Source organism: Nilaparvata lugens, chromosome 14 (genome assembly GCF_014356525.2).
Source record: "Nilaparvata lugens isolate BPH chromosome 14, ASM1435652v1, whole genome shotgun sequence".
NCBI classification, from domain to species: domain Eukaryota; kingdom Metazoa; phylum Arthropoda; class Insecta; order Hemiptera; family Delphacidae; genus Nilaparvata; species Nilaparvata lugens.
In genome coordinates this window covers 3,015,972-3,029,904 of record NC_052517.1, presented here as the reverse complement: position 1 = coordinate 3,029,904, position 13,933 = coordinate 3,015,972, and the positions used below count along the sequence as shown (strand labels likewise).

The window sequence follows — 13,933 nt, the reverse complement described above, 5'->3', positions numbered from 1 at the left end:
AATAAATATGATTTAATGAACTACCAAAATATGTTATCAAAAATTACAAAAATGTAATCCACTATTTAATTATGACAAAAATATTTTATTGAATAATTGTTATTGAACGAAAATCCTAATTAAATGCTGCAAATCACCCCAAAAACCTATTACTAATGTTGACAATAGGGTTAACAACAGCTAGATGGAAATTCAATGAGAGCTACCATCCAAAAATTTGTGAGCCCGGGAATTGAACCTGGTACTTTCCAATTGCTAGTCAGGAATGCTTACCCTTACACCAAACTGGCAATCTCTGGATAGCAGCACTCATTTTATACTAAGCCATAGCAGCCAGCCAGTCTACAGATGGAAATTTTCGCAGATGGCGTTTATTTCCTTGACAACAAATGTATATTATTGATGTTTATAATAAGCAATAATCAATAATTAATATAATATTAGCTGGGAGGACTTAGATCAAAGTTACCTACTATAGAACGTGGAGGTAACACAAAATTGTTTGATCTGTTGTCCTATCATTTCCACTCACTTTATAATGTGAATGACACTATATAATATCCTGTTTTCATATTTTAAATGTTGCATTATTGATGATTGCAGATGAGCAAGAGGCTGGAGGAAGTGCAGTGAAGAGTGAACCAGAGATGTGGCATTCAAACTGCAGCACATCTGGCCAAGACTACACAACAGAAGAGGGTGGACTGATTGAGCATTCAATCTCTCCAATGGAAAAGTGCACTGAGTCATCTGTGGCTGGCAAAAAGATCAAGCTCTACAGCTGTGCTCACTGTAGCTATGAAACACCAAATTCTGCTAATTTGAAGAGACACATTCGGAAACACACTGGAGAAACACCTTTCAGCTGCGAGTTTTGTGACTACAAAACTGCTCGTTCTTGTCTTTTGAAAGAACATATAACAACACATACTGGAGAAAAACCTTACATCTGTGACTTTTGCAACTACAAAAGTGCTAAGTTGAATAGTTTGAAGAGACACATCAGAACACATACTGGAGAAAAACCTTTTAGCTGTGAGTTATGTGACTTCAAAAGTTCTCAGTTATATCATTTGAAAAGTCATATGAGCACACATACTGGAGAAAAACCATTCAGCTGCGAGCTTTGTGACTTCAAAAGTGCTAGTTCAAGTAGTTTGAAAAGACACCACATCAGAACACATACTGGAGAAAAACCTTTCAGCATGGAGTTTTGTGACCTCAAAAGTGATACGTTGGGTAATTCGAAAGCACATACCAGAACACATGCAGCAGAAAATCTTTTCAATGAATTATGGATTATTTCAGATCATCAAGAGGCTGAAGGAAGTGCAGGGAAGAGCGAACCAGAGATGTGGCCTCCAATCTGCAGCACATCTGGCCAAGACTACACAACAGAAGTGGGTGGACTGAATGAGCATTCAATCTCTCCAGTGGAAAAGTGCACTGAGTCATCTGTGGCTGGCAAAAAGACCAAGCTCTACAGCTGTGCTCACTGTAGCTATGAAACACCAAATTCTTCTAGTTTGAAGAGACACATTCGGAAACACACTGGAGAAAAACCTTTCAGTTGCGAGTTTTGTGACTACAAAACTGCTCGTTCTTGTCTTTTGAAAGTACATGTAACAACACATACTGGAGAAAAACCTTACAGCTGTGACTCTTGTGACTTCAAAAGTGCTAAGTCAGATAGCTTGAAGAGACATATCAGAACACATACTGGAGAAAAACCTTTTAGCTGTGAGTTATGTGACTTCAAAAGTTCTCAGTTGAGTCATTTGAAAAGTCATTTGATCACACACACTGGAGAAAAACGTTTCAGCTGCGAGCTTTGTGACTTCAAAACTGCCAAGTTAGGTAATTTGAAAAGACACCACATCAGAACACATACTGGAGAAAAAAACCTTTCAGCATGGAGTTTTGTGACCTCAAAAGTGCTACATTAGGTAATTTGAAAACACATGCAGCAGAAAATCTTTTCAATGCATTATGGATGATTACAGATGAGCAAGAAGCTGTATCGTCTGCAAAAAAATATGTCAGAACGAGATTTGAGCCTGGGTCCCACAGTGTGTCAAACTATGCTCTAACCGTCTTGGACACCATGCCCTGGTAACAGTGGATTCGAAAAAGTAGGAACATGAATATTGCTGTATCTTCAAAGATATGGAAAAGTAGCTTTTGAGGTTAGTTTACAGTTTTTTAAATTTCTTTTGTTGATTTCAATTTATAATCTCTTGGTAAATTATGTGAAAATTTATGTTTTGTCCAGATAATGGAAATAAAAGTATTCTGTCTTTGGAAGAAACTCAGAGAGTGCATTTTGTGCCATAAGTTTTTTAAATTTCTTTTGTTGATTTCAATTTATAATCTCTTGGTAAATTATGTGAAAATTTATGTTTTGTCCAGATAATGGAAATAAAAGTATTCTGTCTTTGGAAGAAACTCAGTGAGTGCATTTTATGCCATAAGTTTTTTAAATTTCTTTTGTTGATTTAAATTTAATCAACGGATATAAATTCATAACCTATATGTTACAAGCCTGGTGGTAAGCTTTTTCATCTAAATGAGAAATCTATTAAATATATATGAGATAGATTCCTCAAAGCTTATTTTTGATAATAAAATTAATGTCTAGGCCTACTTGTCATGATTGAGTTCCTGTATTATAATGTAATGGTATCAAAAGGCGTTTAATACATTAATGTTTGACATATCCATTCCCAGTTTTCTCTTCTATATGTCCACTTTCCTTATTAAAATAGTTTATCTATATTTTATATAAAAGCGAAATGGCACTCACTCACTGACTGACTGACTCACTCGCAGAACTAAAAATCTACCGGACCAAAAACGTTCAAATTTGGTAGGTATGTTCAGTTGGCCCTTTAGAGGTGCACTAAGAAATTTTTTGGCAATATTTCAACTCTAAGGGTTGTTTTTAGGGTTTAAAGTTCGTCTTTTAGCATGTATATTCTTCTCCCAATATCTTAATTATAATTGAAATTTCCATATCATATGTTACTATAGAGCTATAATCTAGATAGAGTACCTCTTCGAAACAGTTGTTAACTGGCAACTAAATTAATAATTTTGTCAGGTTGGCATTAAGTTGAGTTGACTTTGTTAGGTTGGCACCAAGTTGAAGATTTGAATGCATTTATCGCGGAAAAATTGATTGGGCACTGCTACTTCAATCCTGGGAATATTAGATTACTAGCCGTCAGGCTCGCTTCGCTTGCCATATCCGTTAAGTCTGGACCCCCGACTGGATTGTCCTAACATATCATAAAAATGTTCAAAATTTGAATTAAATTCATTCAATGAAAAATGCAGGCGAGCGAAGCGAGCCTGCTGATCTCATTCTTGGACGATCCTGTCGGGGGTCCAGGGGGCGGAGCCCCCTGGCTAGACGGATATGGCGAGCGAAGCGAGCCTGACGGCTAGTAGAATAAGTAAAATTAAAGTTGATTCAATACCTATGTCTTATCCGTCAGGGAACAGGATACAAGTTATGGCCTGATTTCCCTTTGCAATTATATCACTGTAACACCTTAATTGTTTACACAAACAGAAACTAAATTCATAAGAAAGATATAAAAGATAAAAATAACAATAAAATAGTTTGAAACAAACATTATGAATAGAAATAACACAAGCCAAAAACAAAAATAGACTTACTGAAAAAAAGAGTAGTTAGTGAGCCTACTTCAAGAAACAGAAAATGAATTGAAAATTGATATATTTTAGGTCTGCAAGATTGATTATGCATCTATAGTTCAAGAGCTTGATAACATTTTTCACTGAAATTGTGCTAATTATCACCAATTATATCTAGAATCTTATTCAATGAATTTTGGATTTCACACCAAAGCTGGGCCGAGCTGAGTGGAATCTGCTTGCACACTAACTATGCAGGATTTAGTTGGGAGCATTCAAATCAAAACCGGGTGATCCTAGCGGATCTGTGCAACAAATTCACATTTGTGAGTGGCTTGACGGCCAACTTGTACATTTTCTGCCTTCTTTCAGTTTAGTTTGATCTTTGTGAGTTGTGCAGTATTTTGTATTTCAACTTGAAAAATGTCTACAATTAATATTGACATAGAAATGTTCATAAAATTCTATACAAGAAAAGCATCTCCATCCATAGCTTTTTTTCATCTTCTTGGAGATGCTTGTATTATAGAGTTGCGAACTGTCCACTACTCTCATGATCTTTATTGATATCATGAGACCAGGAGGATCTTCTTTCTCACTCATGTTCATCATGAAGAGTAAAACTAATATCCAGTAACATCATCATCTGTTTTGTAGAGTGAGAGGACTGTATCTAAATTATTATTGTATTTAATGAAAATACTTGCCAAGCTGGAATTAAAAGAAATATTTACTGTGAGCAGAGCTATGGAAATTCTCAAATTAGTATAGATAATAGACTCACCAGTCATAATTTTTATATGTGCCAAATTATCAATTATAAGGTATTGGAATCGAAGTACAGGATGGAATATAGAAATGAGAAGGATAAATACCTTTGGGAAAGGAAATACCTTTCTGATACTGTGGCCTGGCGATGATTACAAGCTGCTTGGCAATATTAATTTCACTGCTCCTTGCTTCTCCCAAATATTCACGACATTCATTAAACACTTCAATCAATTATTGACATATAATGTCCGGCCAGACAAATAACAAATAAAGTGAGCTGGTATGGTCTGGCTTTGTACACTCTTGACTCAGTCTGTTTTCACCCGACTGACAAGAAAGCCTAGGCTGATGACAGTTTTCGACAATCCACCGCCAGGAGGCAGCACCGCACGGAACAGCGCTACATCAATGCGCTCAATTCAAGAATGGCCACAACATCATCAAAGTAGATAACATTATTATTGCTCTTTCAACTGAAAATGACAATTTAATCTGATAGTATGCATGTCTCACTAAATACTAGAAAACCTACCAAGCAAATCAACAATTGGCTTCAGTGCAAACTTAGGCAGATTCCACTAAGCTCGGCATCGCATTGCTCGGCTCAGCCCGGCCCGGCCCAGCTTTGGTGTGAAATCCCCCCAATGTCCTCAGTCAGCCACGTTTCCAATAAGACATTATTATCACAAGAAGAATTCAAAAGTGCAAGAGATAACTCGGGAAGTTCAGTCCTTATTCCACCAACATTTTGATAGCAGACCAAAAGTTGTTGAAATCTAGAGTCGTGTATAGCTGTGTACACATATACGCTCTTCCAACCCGCACGCTCCTCCCTCGTACAGCCCTCGTTCCTCCATCGAACCACAGTCACGCCGCCCACGCACCCATCATGAACGTTACGGAAGATGTTAGATCTTCTCGCGTTCCCCGGTCGAACCACTCTTGCTCCCCGGTCGATCATCAATCGCTCTGCTGGAGTGACGTTTGGTTGCGGAGCAGAGCGAAAGTCTGTATGCACCTTTAAGGTGCTCCGCAACCGAACGTCACTCCAGCAGAGCGATTGATGATCGACCGGCGATCAAGAGTCGTTCGACTGGGGAACGCGATAAGATCTAACATCTTCCATAACGTTCATGATGGGTGCGTGGGCGGTGTGACTGTGGTTCGATGGTGGTACGAGGGAGGAGCGTGCTCGGTGCTGGTTGGAAGCGCAAATATGTGTACGCAGCTTTAGTCGTCATCACTAGAGATAAGAATTGCTTTGCTGCCTTCTTCCCATTTAATCTCTATACAGCCTCCTTTATTGAACCACAGAAACTTGTACTCCTTGTCGATTATTATTTGCTGTGCTTTTGCAAACAAAATCCGTCTTGCTCAGGATAAAGATTGATTTAAATAGATGGGCTCATCACAGATGCATGTTGACAGTGTTCGTTTGACACGTCTTTTCTGCAACATTAACTTCTTATCAGTTCTTTGTACAAACCACACTATTATACCAGGAATTGATCGATTGTTCTGCCTCTTTAAATTGATGGCAAACATCTCAGCACGAACTTCAATGTTCAATGGCTTACCAACCTTTATCACCAAGTGTTCTCGTTCGGGATCTCAGGTACACAATATCTCGAAAGTATCAGCACAAGAATATTGTTCACTGTCCTCTAACCTAATCTGGAGTTGGCAATAGTTATTTGTATATCTAGAGTGAAAAGTACGACTTTTTCTCCCTGTGGGAAAAAGTTTGAAGCCGAGGGCAACAATTTTCCTGAGGGAGAAAACATATTTTTTGCTTGTGATGTACACAACATTTTTCCTCCATCTACATTTTTTTATAGAAACTGCAAATAATATCATTTTAATAACTTATGTATTGGTGACATGTTTTCCTAACAACATAACCTAAAATCTGAAACCTAAAAACCGAAACCGGTTGTCTGATTGGCACTGCCGATTGCGCTATCTATCGGCAAAAGTTGTAACAATTATATCAGATGGGCGTCTACCAAAAATGGCTGACTCCAGATCACGCGGTTCAGATTTGAATTGCAGATCAAAAATATTTGTTGGCTGGTATTTTGAATAGAATAAAATATTTTTAAAATTGTATAAATTTTTATCATCTACTAATATTAAGAATATAATATCATACAAACATATATTTCATGATCAAAATTTCTGGTTGTGGTATTGAATTCAGTTGACTCAATGACAGACACCTCTATTATGCTTTCTCATCTGAGCTTAGACCTTCTAACCCATTACAATATAAGTTTTTAAATAGAGATGCTTCCCATGTTATTTAAATGGAGTCACTTTTCCTCCCTAGGGAGTTTTTCTGTGTTTTACTACCGAGAGCGAAAAAGTGACACTTTAGTATTATGTTTCAGGGAGTAAAGTAAGTACTTTAGACAGTAGGTGGAGGAAAAGTAATTTAAGAGACTTGGCAATGCATAATTATATTGTGGACCTCACCATAGAGCCGCCCAGAGTGGCAATGAATTACCAGCAGTTCTTCAGTCTGTAGTTTTTTGTCTTTGGTCTGTCAGTCTTAACATCAGAACCTAGTCCAACTTTGTTGCCTCGTACAAAAGTAGCTTGTATAAGAATTTATAAGGGTTTTCCAATCAGTAAAACTATCTTCATTAATCAGTATAATATTACAATATTATTAGATATGATGCATTAATTCGAATTGATCCATTTCAAGTGATTTCATATAGTGAGGTCCACGTTGTAATGACAGTATTTGATCAACTTTGGTTTTGCTATCCTTGTCTATCATTCTACAAAGCCGGTGGTACTATCCTTTCCTAGGTCCACAACGATGAAAATAATGTTTTTGACAGTGTAGAAATATAATTAATTAATGCAGTGAATCGGCATCGCTACTCTTTTATCTTTATCCACTGCCATTATAAGGTGGACCACACTATAGTATTTTTGAGAACAAGAACTGAGTAGTTTGAGAACAAACTTGTAAACACAATAAACTTGTAAAAAGTTTAAACAGAAACATAAACAAAATTGTGAACTCCAACAAAATTTGTTAACTGAAATTTGAGAACAAAATTAACAATGCTTCAATTTAAGTGTGTTTTGAAATTATAGGGAGGTCCACATTTCAATTTGTTAAAATTGAAATGTCCTCAATTCAATTTCAATTCAATTTATTAAAAACACACAAAACAAGACAAAACAAAATTACAAAGATTCACGAAACAAATAAAACACAATAAAATGTTACAAATATAAAAAACCATGGGCTTAGTGTTTGGGTGTGTTGGAGAAGAGAAAAAAAAGAGAGGAATATACCTAGCCAACTATGGTTTCCCATGTAATAGGCAGGCAAAGAAGAGAAGAGCAGTAATGAGGAAAAAAGGAAGGGAGAAATGGGGGGAAGGAAGAAAACAGAGGAATAGGTACTCAAAATAAAGGTAAGCGAATCCACTGAAAAATGAAAAAAAATGCTGGAGCAGAAATCTCGAGTCATATATCTAAATGGAAGAAGAAATTACTGTATGTCCAGTTTTTTATATCCAGTTTAATTTTTCCGCTGATCTTATTGTCCATGAGAAAGTGATTTGGAATGAGGTTTATTATTTTAGTACCTATGTAAATTAATTGCCTCCTTATACATTCAATATTAGTGTTATAGGTTACATATTTGTTAGCAGTGGCCCTTAGATTATAATAATTAAGAGTAGAGTTTATTGTGAGAGGAAAATCGGATCTATATTTTATTAAGTACTCAATTACGGTTTTTATGTATAATTGACGTATAGTCATGACCTCAAATCACTAAAAACCATATCCGTTGGATAGAGCCTGGGTTTGCTTAATATAGTTTTAATTATCAGTTTTTGCGCTACAAATAATTCAGCAATATGACAGTTGAAACAGCCTCCCAGCCTTAAAATTATTTGGAATTTTAAGGCCCGGTTGCACAAAAAAAATTTAAATTGTAACCATGATTATTTTAACGAGAACCAATCAGAGAAGTCCTTTTTGATTAGACGGCTTCTCTGATTGGTTCTCGTGGAATTAGGATAATCACAGTTAAAATTTAACCGGGCTTTCACTAAAAGTTTTATTGTAGGCCTACAATATTTAATTATTGGTTGTATTTATGAAAAATTGTTTCTTACGATAGGTCTTTTATTTAAATTGTAGAAAATTATTAAAGATATTGAACTTGGTTTTTTGTTTTGTTATTTAAACCGTCGTGGGAGGAATACGGGAACATTTTATTGCGGAAAACTGATGAGGATAATTTTTATTGCGTGAGACATTGAAGGTTAATTCATCGCTGGAAAGGTTTATAATAAATCTTGTTGTTTCTGCAACAGAATATTAAAGTAGGGTTACATTTTCAGGTGGCTGATGGAGGAATCTCATTGACTTGGGCTGCAATGGATGCTGGAAGGCAGCGGCCCCAATACAAGTAAATATCTAATAGCTGATTGTTGAATGTGAGTTGTGTAATGAACCCTCTTATTATTATTCATACCATTCATTATTCAAAATTAACGGTGGTCTTGGTCTTGAATGATTTTAACATCGATTTTCTTTTTGAATAGTGTTGTAACATTGACTGTTTGTGCTCTAATTGATCAGTTGCGACCTGAAAACTCTGACACCAGACCTGAGCCAGCCAGGTCACTCGATATTATATTATTATTGAGCTCTAATTCCCTTTTATTCCAATTTAACTAACATCAATTAATTTTATATGAAAAGAAAGTACATGAATTTGAATCACCTTAGATTGTGTATGAATTGAATAGATCAATTAAATCGATGTTTTGTATTTCAGACAGTCTTTCTTAATTCTAGTTTCCCAAATCGTACTGACTGCATGACTTCACTAAAAGTGTCACAGTATAGCAAAATATCTCCATTTGGGTTGAAAGAAGTGACATTTACTTCCCTCAACAACCAATCCATTGAATAACAGTCAAACTTTAAAAAAATTGATCATTTTAAAGTGAGTAAAAAATAAATTTCAAAAAGTGGTACGATTTAGGCAACCTTCCTCTATCTGAAAAAAAACGCTTAATATGGTCTGCCCTTTGGAGTAAATCTCTCAGATAAAAGCAAAACCGACGAATTTAGTTAATATTTTATTGATTAATCACAATTTCCATGTTATTGTCTCTAATTTCTTGCGAGTCTGAACTGTTTCCACCGTGTATTTGTAGAGTGTATTCGTTACTTGGTAGGCTCAGTATTGTGTTGATTATTTTGCAGTGATACGAATCTTGGACGTGGATGACCGCGCAGAGGAATATGAGGAAACTTGTACTGCTTGAGAAGACTTCGTCTCCAATCTTCAGCGGTGGATTACTTCACATCTTGATATCGTGTATCTATCACCAATCGACAAATTTCTGCAGGTTAGTAGCCTACAATCCACTGTTCTGTATTTTGAATATTTTTGCATTTTGTTCTTTGTATTGTTACCAATTGCTTGATGTACAAAGCACTTGATTTTATTATGTTTGATTTTGGACTATATGCGGTACTTCTTGGAATTTGTATTAGGTACTTGTACAGTGTAGTATATATATATATATATATATATATATATATAATATATATATATATATATATATATATATATATATATATATAGTGAGGTGCACGTTATAATGGCAGTGGAGAAAAATAGGAGAACATCCTTGCCGGTTCTCTGACTTGTCCTTACCTTCAGTAGAGGATAGCTGATACCGGTATATCTGATGTAATATTAACTGTTTATTCTTGTTTGAAATAATCGATTATATTTTATTCGTCAAGGAAATATATTTTCCAACGATTAAATAATAGATTCTCATGATTTAGATTGAATATTTTGTCAATTAATTATATTTCTACATTGTTGAAAAACGATCTGGAACGTTGTGGAGGTAGAAAAGGTAGCGCTGTCTGCTTTGTGGAATGATACACAAGGATAGCAACACCAATGTTAATCAAATACTGCCATTATAACGTGCACCTCACTATATTATGCTTGATTTTGCACCATGTATTATTTGCTTGATATTGAATGCATTCTCCGATTGACTATATTGAACCTTAAGGCTCAACTCACACTTCGCGGCTCAGGTGGAGAAGAGACTGGACTCTAGTGGAGAGCATGTGTTTTGAAATGGTGACGTCGCGGAGACTAGAATCGACTGGTCTGAGTGTCACCATTTTGGAAACACATGCTCTCCACTAGAGTCCAGTCTCTTCTCCACCTGAGTCGCCTAAATGTGAGTTGAGCCTAACAATATTTGACCTATTACTTGAATAATATTGAACCGGTGTGTTGCGGTGAAACCCAACCTGAAATAGATCGGGGCCTCGATGGTTCTATTAGCGCCGTCAGTCGGTGTTTTACTCTAGCTGCGTCGATCTACAAATTCTCCGCTAATTTATGGAATTGTTGGGTGGCTTTCAAATACTTGTAATTCCTAAAGCATGCTGCACACAGGGACAATAGTAGCGTCCACTAGGGGAGTTCCCCAGATCTGCCAGTTCCCAAATTGTCTAGTGTGTAATAGAAATACGATCACGGTATTAGAATCGATGGACTAATTTCACCTCAATTGCTTTATTAAAAATATTTGCCTTTCAAGTAAGAAGTGTACCGATTCTAGACTATTTTTTCCTTGATAATTCTATGGCTTCAAGCGATATAATATGACCTCCAGTTGGATTAGATTTACCTGAATCCACAGTTAGATTAATTTGTTAGCTTGCTAAACCTTAGTATTAAGGGCTGTTTGCACTGTCCGTTTAGACGGAATCTCAGTTTAAACTGGATTAGATCCAAATTAAGCTTTGTTTGCTGTGATATGATTAATTTTTGAAATTAAACCACTAAGTGCCGGTTGCACAATAGCCGGTTAATTCTTAACCGTGATTAATTTCACGAGAACCAATCAGAGAAGGCCTTCTTGATAAGACGGCTTCTCTGATTGGTTCTTGTGGAACTAATCACGGTTAAAATTTAACCGGCTGTTGTGCAACCGGCACTAACTGATTTAATTCAGTTGGAGCTTTCACTGTGGAAACGGCTCTAAATAAAACTAGTTGCGACGTTAATCAAATAGCTGCGTTGCCGAATTGTGCGAAATTGCGACCTTTCCATGCGACCCTATATGACTGGATATACACAACGTGACAACCCTGTGTTGTCCAATAAATTGAATGCAGTATATCCAGTCATTGCTATAATCTATATTATTATGTTAAAGCTTTGTATATAATTATTGCTATCATTGTAATGCAGCGTACTGCAAATATATTTGCTTGCGTTTCTACTGCACTTTAATAAAATGATTTCTTTGAATTTGTCACCTTATAAGTTTGTAGTTGAGCTCTTAAACTATAATTTATTAGACAGATCTAGACCCGGTTGCACAAAAGTCGGTTAAATTTTATCCGTGATTAACTTGACGAGAACCTATCAGAGAATGCGTTTTTGATAAAACGGCTTCTCTGATTGGTTCTCGCGGAATTAATCACGGTTAAAATTTAACCGGCTTTTGTGCAACCGGGCCCTAGACTTCATTCTAGATAGACTTCTAAAACTGACGTTCAACCTAACTAATTGACTATAGTGTGGTCCACGTTATAATGGCAGTGGATAAAGATAGAAGAATAGCGATGCCGATTCTCTGCATTAATTAATTATATTTCTACACTGTCAAGAACATAATTGTCATCGTTGTGGACCTGATTGTGCGATGCCGATTCTCTGCATTAATTAATTATATTTCTACACTGTCAAAAACATAATTGTCATCGTTGTGGACCTAGAAAAGGATAGTACCACCGGCTTTGTCGAATGATAGACAAGGATAGCAAAACCAAAGTTGATCAATACTGTCATTATAACGTGGACCTCACTATAGATTATAAATGACTTCTAAAACTGACGTTCAACCTGACTAATTGACTAGATAGATTATAAATAGACTTGTAAAACTGACGTTTAACCTGACTAATTGACTAGATAGATTATAAATAGACTTGTAAAACTGACGTTTAACCTGACTAATTGACTAGATAGATTATAAATAGACTTGTAAAACTGACGTTTAACCTGACTAATGGACTCATGACTCGTTGAATGATTATTGACTTGTGACTAGTTTCGTCTTGTTTCTCACCTTCGCATGTTGACTTTTCTTTTCATCGATTGTCTGGTTTTCTTTTCACTTTTTTTGGGTTGTGTTCTCGTCTGCTTGTGAATAGCTGCATCTTGTACTTCTCTATTTTATTCACTTAACTTGAAACTTGCTCTATTTCACTGTTCTATGCACCTTCTACTTGAGACTATACTTATTTTTTGAGTTGGATGATTGCTTGTAAAACTGTTGATAACGTTGAATCAGTTTGCATCTTCTGCTTGAACTTGTGATGTCTTCTGCATTGAAACTGTTTTCCCCATGGATATTATTTCCATTCTTCCATGTACATAGCCAGCTTTGTTTCGTTTCCCAGTCACTTTTCCACTGTGCATTTTCTCACCTTTCTTTTATGCTTTCTCTTGATCAGTGCTGTTTGAAACCCCCTCATCATTTCTATCATCTCATCAATCATTATTTTGTTTTCACCATTTTATTTTTTCATTCATTATTTCTCCCCGTTGTTATTAGTGAGTTTGAAGCATGTGAGTATGAGCACCACTAGTTGACGGCAGTCGCACGGCTTGTTTTTTTCGCAAAAAGTGCAAAATGAATCAAAGCTCTAAATGTTGTTCCAATTTCTATATTACAGGAAAGGGAATCGCCAGTCAACATAGACTCTGGAATTTAATATTAAATTTCAATATGACTTATGTGTTACGACAAAGACAATAAACTGACAAAGACAATAAATTGAGTAATTAAACATTTTATGTTTTTTCATTCATCTTTTTATTTTTGTTTTATGATTTGTTTATTTGTTATTAAACGTTATTATTTTCTGTTTCATCATTTTATTTTTATTTTATCATACATTTTTATTTCATTCATTCATTCATCATCATTATTATTATCTCATTTTCTACAATATCGAAGGATTGATTTATGAGTGAACTTATCTTATTTGATTGAAACCTCAGACCATATTCGCTATGATGTCTGAAACAGTGACATTCTAATAGTTGTGAAGCGTTATTTGTTTCATAATCTGTATTCATAAAAATGAGATTCTAGTCTTATTCTTAGTGGACTTTCATATCCCCCATAATAATGATATGCGCTGCGCGACCCGAAAAAGCGTACAGACTTATGCGCCACTAACACGCACGGTTCACTTAACATCAGCTGATGCTTATTATATTTTTGTAGTACAGAAGATAACGCTGATCAACAGATGTTGAAAAGTGAAATTTGCGTGTTTGTGGCGCTTGAAGGTAGGCGCACACAGATCGTCATCGGACGGACGGCACGCATCGGACGATTAGATTTGATGCATTGTTTTCAATTGGAATACGCATACTTATCCGCATCTTATAGGTATA

At 35.8% G+C, this 13,933-nt stretch overlaps 1 protein-coding gene across 11 annotated transcripts in view; it reads left to right on the top strand.

The window, feature by feature from the left end:
• The window catches only part of LOC111050858 (gastrula zinc finger protein XlCGF57.1-like), a 34,335-nt gene extending 20,719 nt beyond the window's left edge, over positions 1–13,616 (top strand). For 2 of the 11 annotated variants that reach the window (XR_005572858.1, XR_005572860.1), the window contains 3 exons: positions 8,808–8,903; positions 9,682–9,827; positions 13,204–13,616. Coding sequence is in view for 3 of the 11 variants with exons in the window: in XM_039440503.1 (XP_039296437.1) it covers positions 604–1,946 (1,343 nt within the window). In the remaining 8 variants the exon portion in view is untranslated. Of the gene's footprint in view, positions 1–603; positions 2,771–8,807; positions 8,904–9,681; positions 9,828–13,203 lie in introns of those variants that run through there. The other 9 variants (XR_005572857.1, XR_005572853.1, XR_005572855.1 and 6 more) reach the window with 9 other exon arrangements.
• The last annotated feature ends 317 nt before the right edge of the window (positions 13,617–13,933 follow it).